The 22,425-nt window shown below is 44.0% G+C and overlaps 3 protein-coding genes and 1 long non-coding RNA gene across 6 annotated transcripts in view; 2 read left to right on the top strand and 2 right to left on the bottom strand.

Annotated features, from left to right (window-relative positions):
- The window catches only part of sh3gl3a (SH3-domain GRB2-like 3a), a 33,599-nt gene extending 22,456 nt beyond the window's left edge, over positions 1 to 11,143 (top strand). The window contains exons 2-11 of one of the 3 annotated variants that reach the window (XM_081710058.1): positions 88 to 163; positions 343 to 415; positions 551 to 694; positions 3,245 to 3,378; positions 3,982 to 4,140; positions 4,410 to 4,513; positions 5,050 to 5,174; positions 5,428 to 5,460; positions 8,510 to 8,566; positions 9,156 to 11,140. In XM_081710058.1, coding sequence (XP_081566184.1) covers positions 571 to 694; positions 3,245 to 3,378; positions 3,982 to 4,140; positions 4,410 to 4,513; positions 5,050 to 5,174; positions 5,428 to 5,460; positions 8,510 to 8,566; positions 9,156 to 9,361 — 942 coding nt within the window. In that variant the 5' untranslated portion in view covers positions 88 to 163; positions 343 to 415; positions 551 to 570 and the 3' untranslated portion in view covers positions 9,362 to 11,140. Of the gene's footprint in view, positions 1 to 87; positions 164 to 342; positions 416 to 550; positions 695 to 3,244; positions 3,379 to 3,981; positions 4,141 to 4,409; positions 4,514 to 5,049; positions 5,175 to 5,427; positions 5,461 to 8,509; positions 8,567 to 9,155 lie in introns of all 3 variants that reach the window. The other 2 variants (XM_027019849.3, XM_027019850.3) reach the window with 2 other exon arrangements.
- Positions 11,144 to 11,367: 224 nt separating this feature from the next.
- On the bottom strand, positions 11,368 to 12,423 carry gjd6 (gap junction protein delta 6). The gene has a single exon (XM_027019851.3). The coding sequence runs from the start codon at positions 12,421 to 12,423 to the stop codon at positions 11,368 to 11,370; it is 1,056 nt and encodes a 351-aa protein (XP_026875652.2).
- A 278-nt stretch (positions 12,424 to 12,701) lies between these two features.
- LOC145656928 (uncharacterized) lies at positions 12,702 to 16,647 on the bottom strand. Its single transcript, XR_014122559.1, has 3 exons — positions 16,005 to 16,647; positions 15,667 to 15,819; positions 12,702 to 15,442 (listed from the first exon to the last, which is right to left on the bottom strand). It is a non-coding gene; the product is annotated as an uncharacterized LOC145656928 (long non-coding RNA).
- Positions 16,648 to 19,058: 2,411 nt separating this feature from the next.
- Positions 19,059 to 21,852, top strand: marchf3 (membrane associated ring-CH-type finger 3). Its single transcript, XM_081711685.1, has 4 exons — positions 19,059 to 19,065; positions 19,733 to 19,922; positions 20,095 to 20,305; positions 21,311 to 21,852. Exons 1-4 carry the CDS (start codon positions 19,059 to 19,061, stop codon positions 21,509 to 21,511), a joined length of 609 nt encoding a protein of 202 aa, XP_081567811.1. The 3' UTR covers positions 21,512 to 21,852.
- The last annotated feature ends 573 nt before the right edge of the window (positions 21,853 to 22,425 follow it).

Raw genomic sequence — 22,425 nt, 5'->3', positions numbered from 1 at the left:
TGGTTTAATTCACTCCCTGTCTCGTTCTCCACTCTCCATGCTCCCTTGTCTAATCTCTTATCTCACTCTCCTCTTTCTCCGTCTTAGTTATTGAGTGAGAAAATAAGTGGGGCTGAAGGAACGAAGCTGGATGAGGACTTTATGGAGATGGAGAGGGTAAGAGGCACGTTTGGCTCATCAAACATTTCACCAACCCTATTTCTCAGAGACCCGTCCCACAGCACCTGTTTTGTTTGCTGTAAAGCCCACTACACCAGCCCACGTCTGATTTTAAGATGATTTTAATACATAATTTCTAACCTGTTTACATCATTTTCCTTCCTTTTGTTTTCTTGCTCACAGAAAATAGATGTCACCAACAAGTCTGTTTTTGAACTCATAACCAAAACCACAGAATACCTCCAACCAAACCCAGGTAGGAACGGTCTTTACCTCTCACTGAACTCTGTCACTACCACAGAAGCAGACTGCCTATTAATAGTGTGACAAAAAGCAGATTTGTCGCTTTGTGTTGAAAGTGCTTGCAATCTGTGCTTGGACGGTTTCATAGCTTCGCGAGCCAAACTGGGGATGTTGAACACCATGTCTAAAATAAGAGGGCAGGTGAAGACGACGGGCTACCCCCAGACAGAGGGACTTCTGGGAGACTGCATGCTACGATACGGCCGTGAACTTGGAGACGACTCCACATTTGGTACAGCGCAGCGCTCACACGCATGCTTGCACATTAGAGTGGCCAGACATCGGGTTTTGGGTCAGACAGTGCTTTTTGAGCCTCCTGTCTATCCTCTGGCAGACCGCCTGAACAGACAGCAGTTTCTCATCCTTCTGGAGTGAACTGGTAGCCGCTTTTATTAGATATGGCACCAAGTCCACATATGATACAACATATCGGAATCAGGTCGATATCAGCAAAAAATGCTTGATCGGATATCAGGAGAACATTTTTAAGGAAACCGATCCGATACCGTTCCAAATCCAATCTGAAAATAGCATGGCAGTGCTTTGCAGCAGCACCGTGCAGATCACATAATAACAGCCATGTTCGTTTGAGAAGGTCATAGCCAGGTTTGCTTGAATATAGTTTATCCACAGTTATAGAGATTAAATGTAGATTTTCCTTTGCATTAACAATGAAACTGTTATGTTCGAATGCAAATGTACAAACATTCGCACATGTGTGACGCCTTGCATTGCTGTCATGCAGTGTTGATTACCCAGTATGGGTCAACAGATTATTACCTTCTAGTGAGAGCATTTAAACGAGACAAAATAGCACCTTAGCATGTCCCTGCCAAGGATCTAGTAGCAACTGATTTTTTTTAATCTGTTCTTTAAAGAAAAACAAACCATTCTGTTTCCATGTAGTCAAGGAATTTCAGGGTCAGGGAAAGGAAACAGCAGCAGAAACCTGAGTTAAATAGAGCCAGAGAGGAGGACGAATAACCCAACAAGTGAAGCACTCTTGTGCTCTAAATTCAGGAAGTTAATTAGAACAGCAATTTGTCTCTGGAGTTCACTAAAAAAAAAAAAAGGTCAATACTAAAGAGATATGGAATTACAGTTGCATTCAGTAACCTGTGAAAAAATGCATGAGAAAAAATGCTGACTATCTATAGTGTAATTCAGCAGTCAGTGAGTGATGCAGCCTTTTTGTGTGTGTGTGTGTGTGTGTGTGTGTGCGCGCGTGTGTGCATGCGTGTGCTGGGGGTGAGAAGAGTACTGCTGAGAAATAAAGCAGGTGAGCAAGGCAATGGAGACACTGGAAATGGAAGGGAAAAAAATAAATGCTGTAATCTCACAAGATTTTTGTTTGTTTTTTATAATTTTATTTAGATTTATTTGTTTTATCCATGCATGATATATATAAAAATATAGCATATATCACAAACAAATTCCCTAAAAATCTAAGTGTACACCCAACAACTGAACCACAGCTCCACAGTTGTTTTTTAATGGAAAAATATTGAATCTTCATCGATATCAGTAGATATTTAAATGCAGGATTTTTGTATTAGGTTGGTACAGAAAGATTACTTTCTATCGTTCAATAGTATCTTAGGGTGTCACTAAATCACATACATGTCAAAACAAATACCTTATATGTCATTAGATTAACAGATCTCCATGTACCTCACCTACCAGCTAACTGCAAAAAGTCTAATGCTAATCAGTTAGGATGTTTGTTATACCAAAAATGACTATGTTCATAGTGGTCAGCATTTCAGTTCTCGGTGGTCAGTGCCTTCAGTATGCTATGCCAGACTTAATACTGCAAGCAAGTTTGATAACAGATTTCCAGATCAAATTGGTCAACTCTTAGCTAGCTAGATAGGTTATGTCTTTAATTTTGTGTGTTGTAGTGTCATATCCCTGTCGTCTCTATGCCCTCCTTTTAGGGCGTATTAAAGCTGCCACCCTATTGCATGCAGACATGCCCACATCCACACATACAAACACACATGCATACTCACACACGCATACACAAAAGTAGTTGAGTAAACCACAGGCGAAAAGTGAAGGATATCCTGCTTTGTGTTGATGTTGAAATCATTGTATCGCTTTCTCCCTTGCTCTGTCCCACTTTAACTTACTCACACACACACATACACATTCTTTCTTTGGTCCTTGTTTCTTTATATCTGTCAAACACAAGCATACTGAGCAAAATGTAGCTTCCTGTAATGTGGCTGTTCACGTTTTTTCCTGCACATTCAAACATGTTTTAGCACTGCCACCTAGTGGTGAGTGGTTCAGATTCCTTATTTCATTACACACTTTAATTGCAAGAATAGATTAAGGAAGGTATAAGAACTCAAATGTGACCTTGTTTCTGAGATTAGTTGAAGCCCATATATGTGTGTTTTGAAAGAAGACAATTGCCCACCTTGCTAGTAAACTGTAGGTCAGAGTAGCTTTATACAGTTTTACACTACACTGCAGAAGCATGGCAGATTGTGTTACTGCAGAAATAATTTAATTCATTCTAATTTTGACTTTGCATTTTAGAATAGTAAATTAAACAAATACAACAAATAAACAGGTAGGCTGATGTAAAAAAAACAACAAACAAACAATGAAAATGTGCAGAGGGGTATTCCAGACTCAGTGGCTAATAGGCATGTGCGTGTGTGTGTGTGTGTGTGTGTGTGTGTGTGTCTGTGTGTGTGTCTGTGTGTGTGTCTGTGTGTGTGTGTGCGCGCATTTGTTTATATGTGTGTGTGCATGTTTCTTATGCCCACAGGTTATGCTCTGGTGGACGTGGGTGAAGCAATGAAACAAATGGCTGATGTTAAAGACTCCCTTGATATCAATGTGAAACAGAACTTCATTGACCCCTTGCAGACCCTGCAGGACAAGGACCTGAAGGAAATCGGGGTGAGAGGTCATCAGAGTTTCTGTCAGCCAGGGGAAGCAAACACAGCATCACTGCACTGATATGGAGGAGTGCTTCATAGAACAATGTAATTTACAGATGGAGAGAAAGATAGGTAGATGAACAGACAGACAGATAGATAGATATACTGCCATGTTCCCTGAGGGGTCAGTTGTGTATAAAAGTAGCCAACACTGAATTTATAGTGTGCACGTGATAAACACTATAAATTACTCCTACACATCATACAAAAGAGGATGCCACGCCAGTGAAGAAACAATACAAAAGGTGTTAATAGACCACTAGGTCCAACGACAACATATGGGACATCCTAGAACTGTGGACTGGGTGGTATATGTATATACACCAACCAAGGTGATAAGACAACATTTTTTATCTGTTTGATGGAGCTGCCTTCAGGTGTTGTGTAGACATTTGAGGTGTATCTCAGATGTTGTGTAGACATTCTAAGTATGTTGTCAGGTGTTGTGTAGACATGTGAGGTGTGTCGTCAGTTGTTTTATAAACATTCGAGGATGTATATACATTCAAGGTTGTCGTAGATGATGCAATCGGCTTGCTCTCTTGCCCCTCCCCCACACTAGCACCACCTCAAGAAGCTAGAAGGACGGCGGTTAGATTTCGACTACAAGAAGAAGCGTCAGGGCAAGATTCCTGACGAAGAGATCAAACAAGCCGTGGAGAAGTTCGAGGAGTCCAAAGAGCTCGCGGAGAGGAGCATGTTTAACTTCTTAGAAAATGATGTGAGTCCTCCACTATATTTTAAGAGATTTCCAATTCTAATTTTTTCTATGCCATGCCAGCTTGTAGTCCTAAGGCACTTTGTGTTTTCTGCGGCATATGATGCTAATTTTAGTGTTCTTATTTTTTTTGTTTGGCTGAGTAGGAAAGATGAAAAGTTATATTGGCATCAGTAACCACCACGTGTTGTTTTTTCTGGGTGAGCTACTACCTGCTAAAGGCAATTTCTTGCTCAGTAATTCCTATTGTAGTACTTTAATCCTGCCTCTAGGTGGAGCAAGTGAGCCAGTTGACAGCTCTGATCGAGGCAGCAGTAGAGTATCACCGTCAGTCCTCCGAGATTTTAGAGGAACTTTCTGGAAAATTACAGAGCAGGTAATGCAACAGTTGCTAACATCTGTTGCTTTCTTCTTTTCCTTTGTTTCTTTTCTTGCTTCCTGACCTGGTATTTTTTAAGATAATAATGTTGCCTATGTCATCTTTCTCTTTTGTTATATTTTAAGAAGGTCTGGAAGTACACAACAAATTATATTGTAGTGCATAATAATACAAAATCTATCTTCTTATTCTTGTTACAACAGTGACAGATAATTATATCTGTTCATATAAACAACAGACTGCCGTATTAGGAATGGCATGTTTGTTTATCTGGTGAAAATTGTCTTTTTACTATGTCCTGAAAATATTTTTTTTAGTTCTACATTGTTACCAGTTCATAATTAAAGGTGCATCTGAGAACAGTTTGTACAGTAGTACTGCCAGCCTTATTTCCTGTCAGCAGTGATAGTCTGTTTAAAATGTCCCTTTAAGGTTAGGGAGGGGCCAGGGCCATCCTGCCTTAGCATAGAAATTAGCATAAAATGCACAGTGGTCACTGTGCTCCAGCTGACCCAGCCACCCTTTGTCTGCAGGATAGCCACGGCAAGCAGCCAACCCCGGAGAGAGTTCAAGCCAAAGTCCATCATGTCCAGCCTGGAGACCATCAGCAGCACCCAGCACAACGGCTTCTCCTACAGCTCCTCCATTAAGTCCTCAGGTTGCATATGACTCTAGTCTAAAACGTTCCCTGTCGTCAAAGCAAACCCCAGCTGTGCGATGATTCAGTTGTGCTTTTCTTTTGTCATTAATGGTTTTGCTTTATTTGAAATTAGATGTGTGTTTTATGTTTATCTTTTAATTAATAATTAATTATATATGTTGTTTCTGTTAGCATATATTATACTGCATTGCTATTTTAGTAGCTGAAGCTTTTTGGCATGAACTCACTCATCTCCTGTTGTTCATTGTAGATATACAAGTCAACGACAATGGAAATGGAAAAAGTAGGTTCTTCAGTCTTGTACTAGATTTTAACTACACTGCACAGAGTAAAACTGTAACTTTAGCGATTTTCCTTAGGAACAGGTGAGAGGCAGAATGCATGCGCAGGGAGGCGGTTTATTAAATGAGGGAAACACAGAGGCAAGGTAACACATGAATGAGGCAAATGACAAGGCAATGGTGACGACAATGTAGCGAGCAGAATTTAAATACGACAGAACAAATCAAACTTACCAAAATAACTGAGGACCTAGAAGACAAAACACAGGGTACAAATAACCAGGACAATAGGCAGCGGCGAAAACGGAAACACTGACGGAAACAGAACGGGCAAGAAAAGGAACCGGGACAGGAACCAGACTAGACACAGGAACAGACAGGAGTGCCAAACCCTGGGCCGGCACGGGAGTCAGGGCAGACTTAGGGACGGGAGTAGGATGGGCAAAAGCAGGTGGACTAGTAACTCAGCTGGAACTGGAGATGGGTGTGGAGTAAGGAGAGAAGAGGAAAGGGGACATGCCGGTAGAGGGTACAGACGTGGAAACAGGGACAGAAGCAAAAGCAAAGACCGAGGTAAGTATATCTAGCAAGACTGACATGGGAACCGGAACAAAGTACACAGCTGGCACGGATACAGGCACTAGGATGGGCAAGGAAACACTAATGCCACATGGTAGGGTAACGGGTCTCACTAGGTTGACATAAATAGGCATGGATCTACAGACAGGGGGCCGAGGAGTTGCAGAAGTGACACCGGGCCTAAACACAAAATCCGTATGGGTCCGGGAGGTTGACGGAGGGGCCTCAAAGAGTCACTGGCTCGCTACGAGTTGTGGCTGAGGCAGTCCCAAACGTCTTTGGAGGCACACAAGTAGCTGCTATAGGGGCCGCAGGGGATTTTCATAGAGCGACCACGGGGACAGGCCCGGCGCGGGGCGCAGGGACATGTGGAGTGGCCTCTTCCACCCCAGGAACAGGCGGGTCCAGTGACGCGGCGATCAGCAGCGGCGGGCCCGGGGGCATGGCTGTGACGTTCAAAGGTGAATCCAGGAGGTCCAGAGGAGCGGCTGCGCAGGTCAGCGGTGGGTTTAGGAGGTCCAGAGACACGGCTGCGGCGTTCAGCGGCAGCAGTTCTGGAGGCGTGGTTGTGGCGGTCAGCGGCGGCAGCTCCAGGAGGTCTGGAGGTGCGGCTGCACCCGTCAGCGGCGCTGCAGGAAGGTCCTGAGGCGCACCTACAGGTACAGACTCAACAAGAAACAGGAACAGGTTGAGAGACCTCTTGGGCAGCGAGAACAGGCCAGGCGGCCACCACTATGGCGGGAACAGGAACAGGACTGGCGGCATCCACTCCACCGGGACTGAGTCTGGACGGGCAGCGTCTCTCGCGCCGGGGACTGGAACGGGAACTGAACTGGCAGCGTCTCTCATGCTTGGAACATTCATAGCGACGGCATCCACTATGCTGGGCACATAAAGAGGATCAGGACGAGCGGTGTCTCCTGCACCAGGGACTGGAACAGGAACAGAACTGATGGAGTCATCTCTCGCGCCGGGGACTGGGTCTGGCTGGGCGACGTCATATCTCGAGCTGGGGACCGGATCTGACCGGGCTGGCCGAGTAGCTGAGAGGGGAGTAGATACAGAAGGCAGGTTTGGGGTTTTTGCCGCAAACCGTGCTGTTAACAGTCGGAAGAAACCCTCCACAGTCCTGGCTTCCTGAGCTCTGTGTTGGAATATTAATTCAGCCCAATCTAGTGCTTTACCCCGAAGACAGGTCTTCATGAAGAGCACCTTCAGTAGTTCGGGGGGATTAGGGCAGGTCAGGTACTGGACGTAGATGCGGCACTGAATAACGAATCTCCCCACCGACTGGTCCTCCCCATCATACTCACTTGGAGCCACCATAAGTGAGGGCAAAACCAGGGGCTTCCTATCTCTTGAGAGTGGACAGCAGAGTCTTGAGATAATCCAACTCCGCCACAAGGAGTAATCCAGCGTCCCTCGCTGTGTGGTGTGAGGGTTGCTGAACCGAAGAGAACGGAACACGATGCAACGGACTGAAGCTCTCCCGTTACATTCTCTTTAAATTAGGTTGGTTATTCTGTAACAATTTCCCTTAGGAACAGGCGAGAGGTAGAATGCATGCGCAGGGAGATGCATCCTGTATCAGGGAAACACAGAGGTGAGGTAACACATGAATGAGGCAAATGACAAGGCAATGGTGACGACAATGTAGCGAGTGGAATTTAAACACGACAGAACAAATCAGATTTACCAAAATAACTGACAACCTAGAAGACAGGGTACAAATAACCAGGACAATAGGCAGTAAACCGACTGAGGTGAACATAGGAACAGGGAGAAACAAAACACAGACCAGAACCAAGGAACAGAGCAGGGATGCAAAGGAAAACAGACAAAACCAGGAAACCACAGAAACAGGGATGCCAGGAGGGTAGCCATTCCTGACAGTAATGCACACAGAGTAAACCTGTAACCTACACAGAGTAAATCAGTAACAGAATAAACCCATAACCCACTCAAAATAAACAAGGTTTGCCTTTAAAGTTTTATAGATATTAGTAATTAGAAGTTTTTTGGGCCAGTGCCATACATCAGGGGCCAATTAAAATAGTCCATGAAGGTGCTCACCTTTTCTTCTAGTGCATAGGTGACCAACTCTGGTCCTGCAGATCTACTGCTTGCCAAAGGTTAGCTCCGGCTCTCATCTAACACACCAGAACCACTCACCCAAAAGGCCTTCGGGAACATCTTATTTTTAGAGCCAGGCATGTTCACATTAAAGTGTGGAGGGCAATAAATCTCCAAGAACGGGAGTTGGGCATCATAGCTCTACTGGTTATCACAACATGATTTTCCAGAGGAAAGCTTTTCCAGAGGAAACCTCGCTGAAAAGAAATGTTTCTAACTAGCGAGTTTTTGTTTTGTGACAATGCCCATGTTCATCAATGATTCATGTGTCCTTGTGTATGTCTGTGTGTGTGTGTGTGCGTGTGCACCTCATGGTTCTTCCATGCATTTTGCTGTCAGCTGACCACTTCACCCATGTGCCTCCCATGACTCTCACATGGTCTGAAAGCAACAGTCGTGAGTATCATAAGATCTATATAGCATTTGTGTGCGCCACAGCATGGAGCTATTTCAGACAGACAGGCTAAAATCACCAGTGTCCAGTGGGCCTGGCCCTTATCTCTTCTGTCACTGGACTCCTTGTCTTTCACTAATAGCCACACCTCTTTAACCAAGAAAGGATTCTAATTACTGAAATCGGATGCTTACCAGCTAGGGAGGCCCATTACCCTATAAACACCATGGCCTTTGTAGGATCAATCTGAATAGCCCAACACATTGGGAACTTCAGATTTCTCAGTCAGGCAGTTAACTGATGCCCATATTCAGGTTTTCTGAAACTCATGACCATTCACACACTCCTGTCTGTGTTGATTTATGTGTATATGCTAACCATAAACATTACTTGTCAATCTCCTTAAAGCTATGTGTTGTATTTAGCTTCAGTCCCTTAATTAGTTTTGTATACTGATTATAGTGACAGCAACACTGCATATGTGTCCCAGATGGCCTGTGCTTTAATCCGTGTTGGGGTTAGTGTGTAAACCTCGTGTAGGATGTGGGTATCGTGACTGAAAGACCGCTGGCATATGTGGCCCCCTTTCAGAGACGGAGCCGCACATGGATCAACCCTGCTGCCGCTCCCTCTATGACTTCGAGCCCGAGAACGAGGGTGAGCTTGGCTTCAAAGAGGGCGACATCATCATCCTCACCAACCAGATTGACGAGAACTGGTACGAGGGCATGATCAACGGCGAGTCAGGCTTCTTCCCTATCAATTACGTGGAGGTCCTAGTGCCCCTACCCCAGTGAAAGGAGGCAAGGCCCGGGGATATATCCCAAGTCTACATCCCAGCCACTCAGACTCTACCGAGATGTCCTCGGGCACATTCTCCATGGGAGCACTGCGTGTTACAACAGACGTTGCAAAACATTTTGTTTTTCAGTATTTATTTGCTTTTCCTTCATTTAGTTTCCATGGTTCTACTTTCCATTGGTGGTATGCGCTATCCTGTGCTCCAATTTAGGCATTGGCTTTCGTTTATTGGTTGTTTTGAAAAGCATGTTGCATCCAGTAGGGTAGCTGCATTTGCTGGGTCTCTCTACGTTTTGTTTGTCTGTTTTTTTCTGTAATTCAGTGTGGTTTATCAGTTTATCTGCCTGCACTGGTGTTACAAGTTGCTGAAACACATTTTTATAAACTGAGTATCTGCACTGCTACTCATATGAATGTGCATCTCCCCTAGAACTTAATTTCCTTTTTTGTCTCTCACTCTTTCGATCTCTGGCTCTCCTAGTTCTGTTTACATGTGACTTATTGTGATTATAGGGAATCATAGTAGCAGTCACAGGTGTTGTATTCGATAGGGCAGAGATCTAACTATTCTCCCTCCTTAAAGTTCTTTATTTTGAGGTTGTATTGCACTGAAGCTTTAGATTCAAACCCAGTTCACATGGCACATGGATGTTCTGTTGCTCCAAGGAGTAATGGATGCACTTTTGACTGCATCTCCCAGCTATGTCGTCAGTCCAAATTTATATTGATCAGCTCTATGGTAAATATATATAGAGAGATTGATATCGACAAAACGTGTCCTTCGTAATGTATGTATTGAAACTTTCTGTTCGCCTTGTGATTAATGTTTGCCCAATATCGTACACCGAATGAAGATAAAAATTGAAACTCTAATGAAATATTCTTTGTATCATATTCTGAGTGGAGGACTCTTGTGTATAACAAGCTCTGAAATGCTTTTTAAGTCCACGGTTTCACTGATTATTTTAAACTGACAAAATGTGTCTTGTCTACCTAAATTAGGATGTCTTGATATTGCCAAAAAAAAATTAAGACAGTATTCATTTGTTGCCATATCTTTGTTTAATTTAATAGTTTACTTTGTTTTATTTTGCCTTTTGAGTCCTGCCTTTCTTTGCTGTGTCAAGACAGTGCTGTCTTACTGTCTTTAATCTTAAAAATCATTCCCTTTTTTACTCTTTTTCTGTTTTTTGTTGTTGCTTTTACTGGTCACCTGAATAATGACTAGAAATGACAGTGGAGGTTTATTTTGATACAGTATTAATCAGTTCAAATGTCTGAATTAGAATTTGCATTGACATTATGTCCTGAATTCAGTTGTCCGAACTACATATTCAGGTCTTGGGTTCAGCCATTTTCTCAGTGTGCTCAGGTTACCTTCACTTTCCAGGAAAATAGTTGTTTCCCTGTTAATATTGTACAACTGCTTGTTGCCATATGATTTTATTTTTGCAATTTGAATCACCGTTGTGCTGAACCAGAAGTGACACTCCTTTGTTACTCAGACGGGTGAGCTGGAATGAACAATTTTAAGAAAACAAACAAACAAACAAAAACCATGGGCTATTTAGCACCAAACACTACTACTGATCCCTGTACTGTTTCAGTTTTTGTCCTGTCTTTCCAGCAGTTTTTTACTCTAAATGTTTGTTCCAGTTTCTGTCACTACAGTCCTTGATCTTAATTTTGTTTTGCTCTCTTAAGTATAATTTATACAGAAAGTGTTTTATAGATGTAAATGGATATATTACATACTGTATATTGCATAAATAAATGACAAATGCTAAATAATTGTTGAGACTGACATTTAACATTCTATTGAATGCCTTACACAAAAACAACAAAAGCTAAAAGGGAATTGAGTCAACTCTGCTGTAGAAACATTAGCCATTTGCTCTAGTAATATTTGTTTTTGTTTTGTTTTTTAAAGTAAATCCTTAAAAATGTTGCATATGACAAGTTTGAAAACACAACGTTTGAAATTTTGTTAACTGAAGAGATGTTATATCCAGACCTCAGAAACTCTTAGTTTGGACCCTGTTCCTTTGGGAGATTGTGTTTTCCCTCTTGCTGGCTTTGTGGCCTCATAAGTGGCTGTCTGTGGCGAGTCCTCTCGTCCCTCTTTGAGTGGGGAGAAGTTCCCGGTGCAGGTCCAGTCTGCTCTGTGGTCCACCATCAGGTCCAGCGTGGGCAGGGAAGCGGTGCTGGTCACATCTCTGAAATTCAGCGAGACTAAGGATCGGCCATCCTGTTTTATTCCTGCGTGAGCCCTCCAAGAGTCTTCCTTCATGCGCATGGACATCCTGATCTTCTTCCAGCCCAGATGGTTGAGCTCCAGGAAATTGAGGAAGATGCACAAGACCCCCACGCAGAACATGAAGACGAGGAAGATGGTCTTTTCGGTGGGCCGAGACACGTAGCAGTCTACCCGCTGCGTGCAAGGTGGCACCACGCACATGAAATGAGCCGGGACGCGGAAGCCAAAGAGCACCCATTGCACTGCCAGGAAACCCACCTCCAGCGCGGCCCGGAAAACCACATGGCAGACATAGACTTTTGACAGAACTCCCGACGAGCCTCCTCCTGCACACTCTCGGCCAGTAGCAGAGCAGGTCGTGGGCATGCCCTTCCGGACATCCTCGAACACGTCGGCCCGGCTGCAGCCCGGGTGCCTGTGGACCCCGCCCGAGCAACTGTCAGAGTCACAGCTCCGACCACTCACATCCCCGGCCCCCTGCCCCACCGGCGTCTCCTTGGCCAGGCTGTGCCAGGTATAGACGACAAAGCAGAGCGATGGCGTCGACACGGCGATGACGTGGAAGGCCCAGAAGCGCGGCTGCGAGATGGGCGCAAAGGCGTCGTAGCAGACGTTGGGGCAGCCCGGCTGCAGAGTGTCACAGGCGAACATCTCCCGCTCGTCGGCGTACACGTCCTCCGCGGCCACGGCTACCACCAGCAGGCGGAAGGTCACCATCACGGTTAGCCAGAGACGCCCCACCAGCGTGGAATGCTGGTGCACAGCATCCAGGAGCCTCTTCAGCAGTGTCCACTCCGTCATGGCTCCAAACAGCCGACCGCCCCTCTGCGGCACCTCAGACAGATCCACTCTGGCCGGGACAGGCGCTCGGGCGTCACGCCGTGGACCCGCCAGCCGACCTGCCGTGGCCGGCCTCGCTCGGAGATAAGCGCCCCGCTCCACTCCTGCCAGAGGCCACTTGACGGAGGAGCACATGCTGCTGCCCTTTGTCTTCAGGCTGGGCTTTAATAACGTCCGGGGAGACGGTGGCTCTCCAGCTTTAGATAGTGCTCTGATAGTGGGGGCTGATTGCATTCTTTTTTAGCTTGCTGCTGCTCAAACAGGCAGAGGGTTTCTTTAAAAGGACATGCCTTCTAAAATATGCTTCAGATAGCTTGTGCTTTTATAAATGCTTCAGATAGCATGTGCTTTTATATACTGTTCATAAAGATTTAGTATACTGCGCATATATATATATATATATATATATATATATAAAATGCTTTAGATTGGGGATATTACAGCTTTGACATGCTCTAAGTTGACTTGGTTGAAGTTTGTGATGGTCACTGTCTCGAATATACTATATACAGTGTATACAAGTTTTTGCATGTCGCATGGACACGAGTCACACAAGATACGAGTCACACATACATTTTTTTAGAGAAATCAGCAATATACATTTCTCCATGTCGTTAAGATTCTATTACAGCATACTCGGAATGTTCCAGTGAACCCAAAAATATTGGATTACGACTATTGCGCATTCCAAATACATTTGTGTAATTTTTTCCACATTGAACTATGGGGGGTTATTGACCCCTTAAAAACCTCAACAGAAACTACTATTTATGTTACAGAGTTGTACAGTACAATTCTTTAATTCTTGAAATAAATTAATTGTATAAATGTTTTTTTTACAAGACATTAATAAAATATGGTGCCTTAAGGGCATGGACTTACAGAATATCCTGTTTGAAAATCTAGTGCCTGTATCTTGTTTACACAATGCAGTTCCTTTGCATAGTTGTGAAACAGCATGACATGACTTTTACAGCAGTGTACATTTTCAGACTGAACCTGCACATCTGAGCTATTAGTCTGACAGAGTGTCAAACAAATAGGATATGTGTGCCATGAAGGCTGTTTTCGGGAGGGGTCGAAAGGTGGGGGGCTTTTCCTGGCATTCTAATGGCCAGTCAAAGATGTCTGGTCATTGTTTTTACAAACACACATACACAATTACCAAAAGATAAAAAACAAACAATAAATATATATTTATATATATAAATAATTTATATTCCATTTATTTGGGGGTAAAGAGTCAAGCTCTATTCCAGTAGGGTTATGTTTAAACATTCAGTGAAGTGCAGTGAAGAAACCTCCACACCTTTTGATTTTCTGTGGCTGAAAAGTATTTTCTGTGCTGCTCTGTTCTGCTGTGCTGCGGCTTTTACACTGCACTGCTCACATCACATTGTAATTGGCTTTGCATGAAATTAAGAGTAATGCCAAAGTAAATTTACTGTTTGAAACTCACTAGCCTGCTTATAAAATGAATTGGATTTTTAATATACTATTTGCAAAAGAAAAATATCTACAAATGACCAAATTTAAATCATCATTACAATCTAAGTCTAAGTAATCTAAGTAAGGAATCTAAGTAATTCAAAGAAGAAGAAAAAACTCATTACATTGCGGACCATGTTGTACTTTCACTATTTAAAAAGTAATAAAACTTAGGAAAGAGGAAGCCCTTTCCCACTATTTATTCCTATGATAATACACTGGTGTCTGAGTCTCAGAAACGTCAAAGGAATTATTCACCCTGTAGGGCTGTTCATGACGGTGCTGGATGATGTCCTCCTCCATTAGCCTTTGTGAGAGGGGCCATGGAGCCGAATAGCAGACAGGATTAACGCAAGTCAGACAGACAGAAAGAAGAGCATGAGAGAGAAAGTGGTAGCTTTTTCCTTTTGTGCAGCTTGAACACTTTGAGTCTAGCGTGTTTCCTCTTTTCTGGCTTTCATCGGAGCTCCTAGCAGAAGTACAAGAACAAGCCATGATACATATGAATGAAGACGCCCTCCTGACCACCTCACCCCAGTTCCCCCTGCACGACTTCAGCTTCTCACGTTTCAAGGAAATTTGCACATTTTCTTCTTCTGTTCACACTGACAACTGTCTGATTAGGGAATTAAAGCACCATGTTTTGACCTCTTTAGAAGTCCTTCAATATCAGTCCCATAGACCATATGTCTGACTCTAGGGGAATTACATAGTCTTAATGCACCCCATAATGCACTGTTGCTGTAATGAGGGTATAGCATATAAGCATTACATGGCATGTATGCCACTTGGTCAAATTGTTATTTGAATTTATGACTTACATTTACATTTACGGCATTTGGCAGACGCTCTTATCCAGAGTGACTTAGGAAGGTACCTTGTCACTCATAGAAAACACCCTAGCCTGTACAGTAGGTTAGCTTGCAAGATATCAATGAACTAGAATGGTGTTGAAATACAGGGATCAATGGTGATGCCTAGAAGTGCAAAATATATGAGCTCTATCTCAGACAACAATCAGTGCAATAAACAATACCCGACAATAAGGACTAGATCTTTAGTTAGGCAACACAGGAGCAGGATCGGTGGTCATTTAAATGTTCCACAAATAGATGGGTCTTCAGTCTGTGTTTGAAGACTGCAAGGGACTCTGCTTTCCAGACAGCAAGCCTAAGTTCTTTCTACCATCTAGGAGCCAGGTCAGAGAATAGTCTCCATGCTTGTCTTCCATGAGACTTGAAGCATGACATTTCAAGCCAAGCCGTACTTGAGGTTCAAATTACTCAAGGTACAGATCAGGTTTTGACCATTGACATCATGTATGGAGGGGCTGGTCCATTTTTGGGTTTGTAGGCAAGCAGGTTTTAAAGCTGATGCGTGCAGCTACTTGAAGCCAGTGAAGGGAGTGCAGCAGCGGAGTAACGTGAACTTTGGAAGATTGAAGACCAGTCTTGCTGCTGCATTCTGGACAAGTTGTAGACGTCTGATGGGTCTTAGAGGAAGACAGAGAAAGTAGTGAGTTGCAGTAGTGTAGCTTTGAGGTTACAAGAGACTGCACAAGTACTTAGGTGGCTTCCTGCAAGAGAAAGGGCCAAATCCTTCGTATGTTACAAAGGAGAAATCTGCAAGACTGGGTCAGATTTGAAACATAACTTTGGACAACAGTTGTCATTCGCATCTTATGTACAGACTACGAGCAGCTTAAGATGTTGATACCTGGGAGTTCTCAAAGGAAACAGTGAGGTCATGGTAAGGGCTGGGAGATCCTTGGATTTACAGAAGCTTGGTTTTACTGGGTTTGAGCTTCAAGTGGTGGGCTGTCATCCATGATGCAATTTCAATCAAGCATACTGAGATATGTCTGGAAACCTGTGTGTTGGAGGGTGGGGAAGAAAAAAATGATTGGTTGTTATCAGCATATTACTGGTAGGAGAAGCCATGAGAAGGTATTACATCACCAAGAGAATGAGTACACAAAGAGGGCCTAAGACTGAGCCCTGTGGGACACCGGTCGAGAGTCTACATGGATTGGATGTAGAGCCTATCCATGTTACCTGATAGGACCGTCCCTCCAGATAGGACTGAACCCATTTTCATGCAGAGCCAGTCACACCAAGCCTGGAGAGAACAGAGAGGAGAATGTTGTTATTTACTGTGTTAAAGGCTGTCGAAAGGTCCAGAAGAATCAAGACAGATGACAGTTTGGCAGCTTTAGCAGCAAGAAGTTTCTCCGTCACTGCGATGAGGGCTATTTCTTGGGAATGTGCTGGTTTGTAGCCAGACCGATAGGGAGCTGGTTGTTGGTGAGGAAAAGAGATAATTGTAAACTGCTTGTTCAAGGGCTTTTCAGAGGAAAAAGAGAAGCGATACCGATCTGTAACTGGTTATGTTGGAGCCATTGAGTGTGGCTTCTTGAGGATTGGTACCACCCTGGTGGTTTTGAACACAGTTGTTACATGTCCAGAGGGCAAGGAGGTGTTGATGATGACAGAGATGAAAATAAGCAGATCTCGTCTGTAACAGGAATGGATCCAACGGACATGTAGTCGGACTGCTGGAAGTCTGGAGTTGAAGAATTTTGTCTGAGGAGAGAGGGGAAAAAGAAGCCACAGAGTTGGATGTAGGGGAATGAACACTGGTTGGAAGAGTGGGAACAGAGGAAAAGGACTGGTGGATTGCTGCAACCTTCTCCTCAAAGAAGGTGATGAAAACCTCAAGAGTAAGAGATGAGGAGGGAGGGGGAGGGTTAGAGAAGAAAATAACTGACAAAACTATAGTATAAATGAAGTTTACCAAAAGACAATGTAAGTCAAGGTTTAAAAAGTATGCTAAAAACCTTAGTGCATACATCTTAGCACTCATACAGCAATCATCAAAATAGCCAGGTGCTGTTCTTCACTTTACAGCAAAGCAGAGGGTATTGCAACAGGTTTCCTCACAAATATACTTAAGCAAAAGTATTATCATTCCAAAATCAAACTGATACAGAAGCAAATTTGGTGAAACTTAAAAACATGCAAATGAGTAAATATAACTAGTTCCTCTTCATTTGTTCTCTCCGTACAAGCATTCAGAAATATTGCAATATACTTCTCTGTAAACAAGATTGAAAATCCCTTTTAAAAATGGACAAGTTTGTCTTAAGCATAGTTGAATCAGACAGTCTACAAATTTTCTGTCCTGCCAACACCTTTAGTCATTTTTTTGGTATTGGTCCCCATAAATTACAATAATTTTGGGCAGACGCTAACTGGATTAGGGGGTCTTGGGCAAAGAGCTATTTGCCGATGTCTGACTAGCAGTGATGTGGAAGAACTTTCCATTTAGCTAGCCTACACCACCCCTCCTCCCCCATCATAGTCTCTGACTGTTCTCACCAACAACCTTTAGCGCACTACTAATCTGACCAGCCAAAAGGAACTGTCTGGAGAGAGAGACCCAGGAAGGGGGCAGAGAGAGAGAGATGGGGGGGTGGGGGGTGGGCAGAGACGCAGGAAGCAAGAGAAGGGAAACAGAGAGTGTGTGAATGTGTGTGTGAGAAAGAGAGAGAGAGTCTTGTAAAGCCCCTGCTACTACAGAGTTTTTGGACTTTCTTGGACTTTCTTTGGACTTTCTGCCTTATTGACAGTAAGCAGTTTTGCACAAGGAAAACACAACCGCTTCATGTCTTTTTGCTCATCTTGTGACAGATAAATGAGGTTTGAGCCTCCTGAGGACTTTGGGGTTTTCCCCCCATCCACCGTCCTTTAGGGCAAAGCTGAATGCATATGCCAGTCAGGTAAGAGTTCTGAACGGTCCTCATTGGTGCTTTCTGTTGGATAATGATATTAACAGCTCTCTATACCAGCTATCCAATAGTTGCTATTTTGTAATACATGCCAGATGATTGTAAGACAACTTGATATGACTCCAATGATATAACGTGACATTTAAAAAGGCCACAAGTGAAATGGAATAAACTAAATTACTAGGATTAAAGTCCATTAATCTTGGGACAGTATGGCTGCTTCTGATTAATACATTTGTACTAATGCATTTATATTTTTGGAAAAACCACACTGGCTGAGCAGGAGAAAGATGCAGTAACCGCTTAGGAGTGATCCGCCCATGATCATGTGGCAACTGTATGAAATCTTGGTTCCACTGCTTCCAACTCCAGCCCCCTCCAACTAAGGATAACAGTGCAATGTTGTCTGGCGTAATTATACTGGTTGGCCTGGCGTGCATCAGTATTTGTTATTGTTCAGTGTAAATATATTGGGACATGAGCTCAGAAAATGCTACTGTGGTATAACATACTGGAACGTGCTGGGTGGTTAGTTCATATCTCACATATTACCAGTGGACTGTTCAGTGAGGGTTCACACAAATCACTCGTTTACTGCAGTTTAGCAATTGTAATAAACAACTTCAACCGACAGCTACATACAACATATTCTAAATTGCTTCATAAAAATCTGGAAGACCTTTGCAGACAGTACTGTGTCATTTTAGACTTACGAGTACCAAAACTATTCTACTTAAATTTTCATGTAACACAGGAATACAGAATACAGCTGGCCCTTGCTCATCAGAAACTGAAAGAGGTAGTGAGATAAGGAAAAGCTACCTTCTAGGACAAGGATTCATTTTACACACTGCTGTTTAGAAAACGTGGGGGGTTCCGTAGAAAAAGAGTTCTGCCGCCCGGGCCCGTGTGGGAAGACGCTCATGAAGTGAAGCTCAAAGAGGAGGAGCAGGAGGAGCAGGAGGAGCAGGCAGCTGGGCCACCCTGATGCTGCTGATGTCACCCTCTCAGCTGCCCCGCCAGCGCACATGAACCCACGGTGAATAAGAGAACTATGGGAGCAGTTAAGGTTCCTTTTCTAGCTTGCGGAGACTGACCTATAACCATTTCACTGCGAGTTATATTGTGTATGACTATGTATGTGACAAATAAAACCAAACTTGAACTATAAGATGTTCTTTTCATATTTCTATGAAATGTTACAAAACGCTGCCTTGAAACAGATTTGATTCACAGACACTGAGAGATTTGGTTGTGTGTGTGTGTGTGCATGTGTGTGTGTGTTGTTCTTTGAAGGTGATAAACAAGCTTAATTGTCTTTATGGATAGTAAGATACATTTTTCATTTTGAAATCCATTTTGTTGTTTTGTGTTTCAGTCCTTTTGAATTTGAAATGGAACAATGTCCATGAGGTCAGAATGTCAGCGTTAGGTAGTTCAAGAGTACTTAGATCTATAAGGATCTCAGGGGAATCTTGCAGGAAACACCATCACTGTCCAATTATTTATAGAACTCATTATATTATATTTGGTCCTGTTCAAAACATTGTCCGATACCTTGGCCAGTGTGTCTTACTGGGTGCCAAGAAGCAGCACTGAGAATGTATGTGGACTGTTTTCTGTTATTACGTGTACAGTCCTGAGGAAGATTGTTTAACAGAAACTGTTTAATGGTCCGCTCAGATCTCCAGAAACATATTACACAACAGTGGAAGTCAGACTTTGACAAACAACAGTTTCAAAACTTTGTATTATTATTTAGTCTGTTGCAATGTAAAAAATTATTATGTATAATTCTCAGGCCTGCTGTAATCTTTTAAATTCATGCTCCATCTCATGCCTTGTAAAGGAGCTTTCCTTTAGCTCACTAAATAGCGATCCTCCCTCAGATGTTGGTGAAGCCACTGTGAGACACTGTCTCTAAAAATGACACATAAAACGGAAAAGGTGAACATCGGAGATGACTCACTGTTCTTGCCTCTCGTGTCACTGAAGAACTCCGGCATGAAAGTCCCCATGTGGAGAGGCCATGCTGGGTGAGGAGTTGTGTTCAAGGCCTGCTGGTGAAAGGCCTGGTGAAAGCGCAGACAGGATGTGTGGTGCAGGACAACCCTGTAAGCCCAGCGCAGGTCATCCACTGCTCTGCTCTCATAGGCTCTGGGATACCTGACTCCAGCTGCAGCAGGTAGGTTTGCTCTGGGATTTTACTACATTTACAACACTCAAACCTTTTCAATACGCCCTAATATTCTCCGTGACGATCAAGCGGTCATATGGCGACTGTAGTCCTGGGCCAGTTCACCTTAGCACCAGATGTGCATGAGCATGTGTTGCTGACCGGACGCAAATGAATTTGTTTTCAGCCTGGACTCGGAGGAACCCTTCTGCCGGATCTGTCATGAAGGCACGAACGCAGGATACCTTGTACTGCCATGTGAGTGTGCTGGGTCGCTCGCCACGGTGCACCGCGCGTGTCTGGAGCGCTGGCTCAGCGCCTCACGCACCAGCCGCTGTGAGCTCTGCCACTTCGAGCTCACGCTGGAGCACCTGCCAAAGCCACTGACTGAGGTAAACACCACAGGCATGACTACATTTAGAAGGGCCATGGTTCTGGTTCTGGTTCTGAGAGTGGGGCGCGGGACTAAGTCTGGGCAGCATGGAATTAATGCTAGGGATTGCCAGAAAGGTTTTTAGCTACTTCCTTCTTGTTGGAGATGTGCTGCAATTTCATTAGGTGCTCAGTTCTGAAGGCCTCACTCCACCTCTGCTGAAAATGTTTTCCACCTTCCAAACCACAAAACCAGTAAAATGCACCTTTTTCATTTCCACTGACACCACTGCAGGTGGTCACAGAAAACACCTTATTTGTCCTCCTTCTGTGTAATATGGTCATGAGACAGATATATATGTATGAGAGATCACTACACTAACAAACGAGTAGTACGTACATCAAAAACCATACCGGCTTGTCCCCTGGACGTGTGTTTTTTCTCTTGGCATGGAAATCACAGGACGAGGTCATGCTGGAGGAGCGGCTGTTTTTAAGCGTTAACGCCACTTAAGAAGGGAAGTGAGATTAGATGGCGTGCGCATGTCCGCTTCCAGCTAGCCCAGGGCGTCGTGGTTCGCTGATGTCTTTCATCTCGCACATGTGGAGCTGCAGATGACGACTCCCACCCTGTCCCAGACCAGCGAAGACCAAAGGCTGCTAGCCCACGCATCCGTGGTCACGTATATAAAGCCGGATAACTACCCAATGCCCTTTTAGAAACCGCTACAGCGGTTAATAATAGATAAGGCCATTAGCCAGAATGAACCTGCAGTCGTTAGCCGCCTTAGCGTGTGGTGTAATGTCCCCACATCAACGGGTACGTGATCGCTACGTTCTGGGTCGTGTTACTTTAGCTACTTTATCCTTCTGCGATAATCTTTAATTAGGACCTTCATGGTTCATGTGTTGCCGGGTCATATCCACTCTGTTAGATATCGAGTTTAAAAAACAGGAGGCTCCTCGCTTAGCGACGACATCTTTAACGTAGTTCTATTCTGATCATGCCCATGTGTTCTTGGCAGTGGCTGACTGCACCGGCTATGCAGCGCCAGAGGAGGGCGTTGTGCGGTGATGCGCTCCGTTTCCTGATCATAACTCCGCTGGCCAGCCTGTCTGGATGGCTGTGCGCGAAAGGAGCCTTGGAGCTCTACGACAGCAGCAGCGCGGAGGCTTTTGGACTCCTGGTGCTCACACTGGCCCTCTTCACCATCTACCTCTTCTGAGTTACTTTTTATTTAAAACATAACAAAAATAACCAAAGCGGCATAAAACGGATCCGTAGAAATTGCATAATGAAGAGTTCGAGTTGGAGGGGAATTAGAATGTGAGGAGTTTTTGTAGTCAGCAAGTTGCCGTTGTCAAGTTCACCAGTTCATGCAAACTGCACGTGTTCTAGATTTACCTGGACTTGCCTCCGGTATCTCAACATTCCTTTAAAAATTCAGGTTGTAGCTTGGCCTTCTGCTTTTCCTCCATTTTACCAGTTTGAAAGTCAGAACATATAGCTTCATGAACATTTGAACACTCTCCCACTGAGGAGCCTCAGAGCAGGTAAACAAAACACTTAAAAAATAAATAAATAAAAAATAAAACCTCAATTAAAATCTCCACCCCCATTTCCTTCTTGTAAAGGCATCACCCAGCACCAATTTAGGCTATACCATTTTTTGAGTTTTCTAGCAAATGACTTAACATGACCGTGTCTTGGTAGTTTGGTTTAGTCCGTTTCGGATTAGAGGAACAGAGGATCCTGGCACAACGCTTTGATTCGTCCTTGCAGGTGTCCCTGCGCTACCACGTCCACCTGTACAGGGTGTGGCAGGCGAGCAACCCCAGAGTGAGGCTGCATATTCCCCAGCCAGGGCAGGTGCCACGCCAGTGCCCCAGCCAAGAGCAAGGACACGGTGGTGTAAGCTCTGCCTCCACCGCTGCGAGGAGGCTGCACCTCACCTTCCTGTGACGTGGGGGACCACACAGGGTGCAACGCAGACACAATGATGCTGATGCTATTCAGATGGAGGATGGGTCCTGTTGCTTAATATTATTAATTCTTATTTTCCTTTTCTTATTGTGTAAACACTTTATTGAACATTTCTGTGATGGGACTGAAACTTTTTTCAGTTAAGCAATATTCAAA

This window comes from Electrophorus electricus, chromosome 3, assembly GCF_041902795.1.
Source record: "Electrophorus electricus isolate QZ-2024a chromosome 3, ASM4190279v1, whole genome shotgun sequence".
Classification (NCBI taxonomy): Eukaryota; Metazoa; Chordata; class Actinopteri; order Gymnotiformes; family Gymnotidae; genus Electrophorus; species Electrophorus electricus.
The sequence above is the reverse complement of the archived record's forward strand: the minus strand, read 5'-3'. Positions and strand labels throughout refer to the sequence as shown.